Raw genomic sequence first — 6,094 nt, forward strand, 5'->3', positions numbered from 1 at the left:
AATGTCTGTGAATGAAATCTATGAATGACTGCTAATAAAAGAGATCAATAGAGTGGGAGAGAGCTATGGATGCATCAGAAAGAGTGGACTGAAGCCTGGGGTGGGAGTGAGACGGGGCTCTTGAAGCCCACCAGAGAATGTGTTCCCCTAGGTGCGTGCCTGGCAGCGGGGGGCTGGGATCTGGCAGATGTGGGACTGTGTTAATCCCAGCCATTGCCTCTGTCAGAGAGGTGCGCAGCCAGGGCAGGGTTACTACATCTTTGCGGCTGCAGTAGTTGCCCTGGAGCATTTCCAAAGGTGTGCTGGGGTTACACCCAACTGCCGGCAGTAATAGGGGTGTCAGCATGGCTGGTTGGACACATTTGCCCTTGTTGCTGTACTTGCAGCTTATCCGGACTCCCTGGGGACAATCACACAGCTCTTTTAATCACAGGAGTAAAAGGAAGGAGCAGACTTTGACTCCAGCGCAGAACAGCGCCTTTGTCACCACCTTTTATCCCGGCTTGTAACCACCAGCTTTCTTTGGGTGCCAGATGGAGACCCCAGGACACGAAGATGCAGTTTAGCAAGCACGTGTCACAAGGCAAGCTGGTGAACGTATTGCACTGTGCTGAATAGAAGGATCCCTTCTGGGGCCTGAAGTTACAGGCTAGTGAAGGAGGAGATCCTCTGATTTTTGCATCCCCCAGAGACCAAGCCTAAGGACAGGATTGCTGATGTGATGGAGCATCCTTGCTTGTTTCTCTCCCGCTTACTTTGCTTCTGCCTGAATTCTGAACTGAATTATATGAAGAGGAACAGTGGGTTTTTCAAACCAGAGACCAGGAGGCAGGCTGTGCTACCTAACTAGGTACAAAGGCCTGCTGAAATCAGTGAGAGCTGGGCACTGAAGTATCTTTGAAAATCTAAGCCACCTTTCTTTTTTTTTAAATCTGTTTTGATGGTGCTAGCGAGTAGCGTGGTGTCAGATGCATTTCCAGCACCAGTTAGAGCCAAGGAAGGTGATAATGAGGTTTATTAGGCTTTCATGAGATTACACACAATGTTGTGAACCAGACTCCTCAGTTTTGAGCCATTTTCTGTTGGGATAAAAAGAGCAGAATGTTAATTATTTTTCATAAACCGCATTTTCTCAGTAACAGAAAATAAACAGTCCCTGTGGAGTTCCCATTGCAAACACACTTTTTGGATGCATCCGGAGCTCACTTGTGCTCAAGGGGTGCACCAAAGTCTGTTGCTGAGCCTGATCCAAATGCCTTGCAGTGTTGGGGAAGGTCTAGAAGCCAGATCTAAGTCCACGCTTAGTGGCTTAGGCCCTTCTCTTGCTGTTCCCCGTTTCCTTCCTCCATTGCTTAATGAGAACCAAAGTGCATTGTCACCAACAGAGACTCTCCAGCTGCATTCGATGTTACATATTGCATCATCTTTATCCCTTTTCCCAATATAATCCCTAAAATCCTTCCTGCCCTTTCACCGCCACTCAGCCTGTAGTGGTTCTTAACCTGCTCTAGGCATGGTTTAATACAAAGCAATGACACGAGAACTTGAGCTGTCAATGCTCTTGAGAGTCAAGACACTTCATTTGGTGTTTAACTGAGCACTTGGGTGTCTTAGTTTTAGTTCTTGTTTTTTAAATCATTCACAGGGGCAAATTGAAACCTCAGTGTTTGTAGGTTGGCAGCAAGAGTGTGTGGGGCACAGATATGAGAGCCAGAGCTGCTGCCAAGCTCAAATCTTGATACCAACTTCCCCAGAGTGATCACTGACCCCTTCCCTAATTCCTTCATACCCGGAGCTCTGGCTTAGAGCCCTGAGGAGGGCATCTGGAAGGAAAGGAAAGGAAAACCAAGGGACGGCAGGTCTGGGATGGATAAACTGGGTGTGTTTTTCCATACAAAACTATAAACCACTCAGTGTTCAACAGCCAGAGCTTTGCTTTAGCATGCAGACACCAACCTCGTTTATCCACTCGATGTAGGCAGACACACGCGTGAAGACAGTCGGCTTCTTGAGAGTGTTGCAGCCCCAACCAGATCCAAAGCTCACGATGCCAGACACCTCCCACGCGTCACCAGGATGGCAATTCAAGGGGCCTCCAGAGTCCCCCTGCATATAAAATGTGCGGTCCTTTAGTGCAGTAACAGTCCTGGCTCATGGACCCGGCTTTCTAGAGTGATGGGTTTGGTACAGCACAGGATACAGGAACATTTACTCCTTTCTTTCCCTAGTGCCCTAGACCTCTTCAACCCCTTGCTTCCAGCTGAGAGCAGCCCATGGTCTCAGTCCCAAAGTGCCTGCACCCCAACTTGAAGCTCTTCAGCTTCCCCTAAGCTCTCACCCTTTCATCTTGCCTAGAGATGCCAGAGGTGCTGAATCTCACTCTGCATAGTTTAGAGTGTGGATTATTCCCCCTATCTCACTGCAATGAGGGAGTAGGCCATGAGTTCTCCAAAGCCAATTATTTCCAAACTTGGAGGACTCCTTTGTTTGACTGTTCGTAGTGAGACTACAAATTCACCAGCTCCCCAGTGTGAGCCCTCCAGCACCTTCCCTAGTTCCTGCCGTCTCCCTGGATCACCACCCCTGGACAGCAGTGAGAAGCACAGTGTTACTGCCCACCTTCCTCACGGCACTTACGTTACACCCAGAAACGACTCCGTCTCCTCCTGCACAGACCATGGTCGTCTTGACGGTGCTGCCCCACCAGTCTGGCAGAGTGCACGTGGCATGGTCCACGATGGGCAGCAAGGCCTGCTGGAGGATGTCAGCAATGGGGCCGTTGGCTGTAAAATGGAGGAGAGGGTCCATCAGGAGGGTTTTACACAGGTGAACGGCACGCTTGGAAGATGTCTTGAGATGCGTGCGGTCATATCCTACAATCTTAGCTTTTATGTGGTGCTCTTTCTAGGGAGAGCTCTGAGTGCTGTACAGAGGAGGTTGATCAAGACTTGCCTTTTACAAGTGGGAAAGGCAAGTCACGGAAAGAGGAAGGGACTTGGCAGGGACATTCTGCTGATCAGTGGCAGAGACAGGAACGGAGTCACTGTCTCCTGAGTCCTGATCATTAGGCTACACTGCCTCAAGGGAACATCACATGGACCGGCTAAAGGCAATTAGACAAGATGGCAGTATAGAAAAGGCACAAGAGACAAACACAGCTCTCACAGAGGCTGCCCTACTTACTCCAGAGACGCCCCCATCCAGTGACATAGCAGGGGAAGCCTTGGGGCAGTATCTCGCCCGCTGGCGGCAGGCAGGCGGGCTGGATTGTCTTGCTCAGTTCCACCGGCTCAGCTAGTTTGATCAGGGCAATGTCATTGCTGAAACACAAAGGGGAAAGGGGGGAGGTTAAGAAAAATCACCCAGTCCCAAGCCTGTGACATTGCATTGCATTCATCACCAATAAACAGAGAGTCAGATCCCATTCACTGTGGGATTCACTATGACATGACCCTTTGTTCTCCCTCCCGATTCCCTAAGACAGTGGTTTTTCAACCTTTTTAGTCTCAAGGTGCCCATTAAACTCTAGGCTGTCCTTGGAAAAGGCCAGCTCTTGGCTTTCCCTCATTTCTTGACTATGGAAATAGAATGAAGAAATTCATCTGTCGCAAAAAAACTCAGAAAGCCTACAGCAGGTCCGACTGTTTCGGCCACTGTGGATTCCTACTGTATTTGGGGTTTATCTTGTGAATCATGTGTAGGTGTTTCTGTGCCTAATGGTGCTGGTAACCTGTGCCATAGTTAAGAGGAGATCATGGCACTGAGTCATTACCCTAAGGAAACAGGCAGCCTGGATCCAAGACAAAGCTAGCTTGGAAAGACCGGGGAGAGGCAAGAATATAGATCAGTGCCTAGATCATGCTTCTCTTCAATCATTTCTCAGATAGCTGTGTCTTTCCACATGGCAGCTTTCCGTAGTCCAGTTTTCAGAACCAGACTTTAATCGGTGTGGGTTTATGGGGCAAACAAAGAACCTAAAGCCAGAGCTGGTGGATCAGATCCAGGCCTTGTACATAGGGTCAAGAAAGAGGAGGCGCTACAGGTCCACCTCCCGCCCGCTTCCCCTGTGCTTTAGGGTCAGGTGATTTACATGATCTGGATGGAGTTCCACTTCTCATGGACGATGATCTTTTCCACGCCAGCAGCCACGGAGCCGGCCCCTTCTTCCTTCAGGTTCTGTTTCCCCAAGACGACTTGGTACTTTCTGCTGTTGCTGTGAACCGACAGAGCAGAAGAAAACATGGACACACTTACAAGGCTCTTGATTTCCTCCACGTTCCTCCTACACTTCAAGGTCTAAACCCAGCTCCATGGGGCCACTGACAAAAGTTTAACAAAGGAGCTCCGTTAGTTCATAGCAGGAGGCTGTTTCTACCACCTGATCACAATTGCACTCTTTGGCCTCTCCACCTATTTCCAGGAGGCTGTCAAAAAAAAAAAAAAAGGCCAAACTTTCTGAATCCTCTCTGAAGAGCTCAAGGCTTGGTTTTCTAATGAGATTTCAGCTTCAGTTTTGTACTGTTGAATTTCCTGGGCTCTCCTCTGCTTTGGTTACCTGATGCAATGGGCTGCAGTCAAGACCCAGTTGGTAGCGATGAGAGTCCCACCACATGTGTGAGCCCAGACTCCATTCTTGTCATACTGGAGGGAAATCTGGAATTCAAAGATGTAAGGACATTAGCTGGACTTTAACCTGTGTTCCCAAAGGCAAAGCCTCAGAACCAGTCTCATGCAGGGATAACACTGTTTCTTTACCTGCCAAGGCCAGCTGTGGGGTCTGGCATCTTCGCCCCCTACCACCCGGGCGATGTTAGGCGCATAGTAAGGCTTGCCACAACCGTAGGCTGGGGAATGTATCACAAAGAAGAAATGAGCATTGTGAAAGTACTGTAAATGACACACTGGTGGGCTGGGCCTATGCCAGTTTGATTAGAGAGGTGCAAGATATACCACTGTTAGGTTGGGGGTAGAGTCTGTCATGTGCATACAGTGTGCTGTGATGGATCCCCACAAGTTTTGGGTTGGACTACATGACCCTCTAAGGTCCCTTCCAACCCTCATTTTCTATGATTCTAAGTTTGCTTCTCAAACTCAGCCATCTAATGCTAAGGACCCATAAGGCACCTGGCACTGACTCAGCACCTCTGGAGAGGCCAAGCTCTGAATGGGCCATGGCAAATGAATTTCTGCTTCGCATGGAGTGTGTCTACACATTCAATTAATGCGCCTGAATTTGCTGCACAAAAAATTCAGGCTCATTAAAGCACTCCCTGGCACACGTCTACACATGCGCCCTTATCGGGAGCAAATTGAGCCAGCCAGGAGCAGCCCACTCCAGGGCTATTCCTGCCCTGGTCTGCCCCCCTGCAGTAGCCAGGGGAGCTCCAAGTTCCCCCAGGTGCCTCTGGGCTAGCAGGAGGTATGGGGGCTTAGCCCCGAGCTCCAGGGAGTAAGGGGGAGTGTCCTGGCTCAACTGGCAGCTGCCTCCCAGTCAGATGGAGATGGGACCCATCCTGATCTCTACGTGGTTAGGAAAGCTGTCCCAGCTGCTGGGCAGCTGCCTCTCAGCTATACAGAGATCAGGACAGATAGATAGATCCAGATCTCTATGTGGCTGGCAGGCAGCGTCTCACTGAGACGGCACCCACTCTGGCCCCCTGCTGCCTAGGCTGATCAGGAGTAATTTGGTCCCCATCAGTGTATACTCATGTGGTACAGTGCATCAGTTAATGCACTGTTTTTTCTAGTACTTGTATCTACAGGTACTTGAAAATGGTGCCTTAGACTAATATACTGTGCAGTAATTGCTGCACATGTGTAGATGGTGATGCTTTACTGCGCAGTAGATTTGTCTAATGTGCAATAAAGCATCTCATGTAGATGCATCCATAGGGTAGCATTGCCTGTGCAGATGGAACAGGCTCCAGTACTATCATCTGGAAGCAAAAACTTGAGTTCATTCCTCCTCATTCCCCAGACTTCCCAGACCGCCCTTTTCCTCTTTTCAGAACGCTCCTATTCAAACAGTGTGGACATTGTCCATGAAAGACTTACCATAGCCCAGGAGCAGGGTGAGGCACATGAACTGGAGCAT

The 6,094-nt window shown here is 49.4% G+C and overlaps 1 protein-coding gene across 1 annotated transcript; it reads right to left on the reverse strand.

Annotated features, from left to right (window-relative positions):
- Window positions 1-1,061: 1,061 nt before the first annotated feature.
- LOC149854503 (chymotrypsin-C-like) lies at window positions 1,062-6,094 on the reverse strand. Its single transcript, XM_090023803.1, has 8 exons — window positions 6,055-6,094; window positions 4,756-4,844; window positions 4,556-4,653; window positions 4,091-4,213; window positions 3,184-3,320; window positions 2,638-2,783; window positions 1,957-2,106; window positions 1,062-1,079 (listed from the first exon to the last, which is right to left on the reverse strand). Exons 1-8 carry the CDS (start codon window positions 6,092-6,094, stop codon window positions 1,062-1,064), a joined length of 801 nt encoding a protein of 266 aa, XP_089879929.1.

The sequence above is a fragment of the Crocodylus siamensis genome, chromosome 12 (genome assembly GCF_052110815.1).
Source record: "Crocodylus siamensis isolate JL-2025a chromosome 12, ASM5211081v1, whole genome shotgun sequence".
Lineage (NCBI taxonomy): Eukaryota > Metazoa > Chordata > Crocodylia > Crocodylidae > Crocodylus > Crocodylus siamensis.

Bases quoted from the DNA above. Each gene is read 5' to 3' on its own strand.
- LOC149854503 (XM_090023803.1), bottom strand. From the start codon at position 6,094: ATGCTCCAGTTCATGTGCCTCACCCTGCTCCTGGGCTATG. The intron at 4,654-4,755 runs GTAAAGAAACAG...TTTGAATTCCAG, and splicing joins CCCACAGCTGGCCTTGGCAG to ATTTCCCTCCAGTATGACAA. The intron at 4,214-4,555 runs GTAACCAAAGCA...GTCGGTTCACAG, and splicing joins ACTGCAGCCCATTGCATCAG to CAACAGCAGAAAGTACCAAG.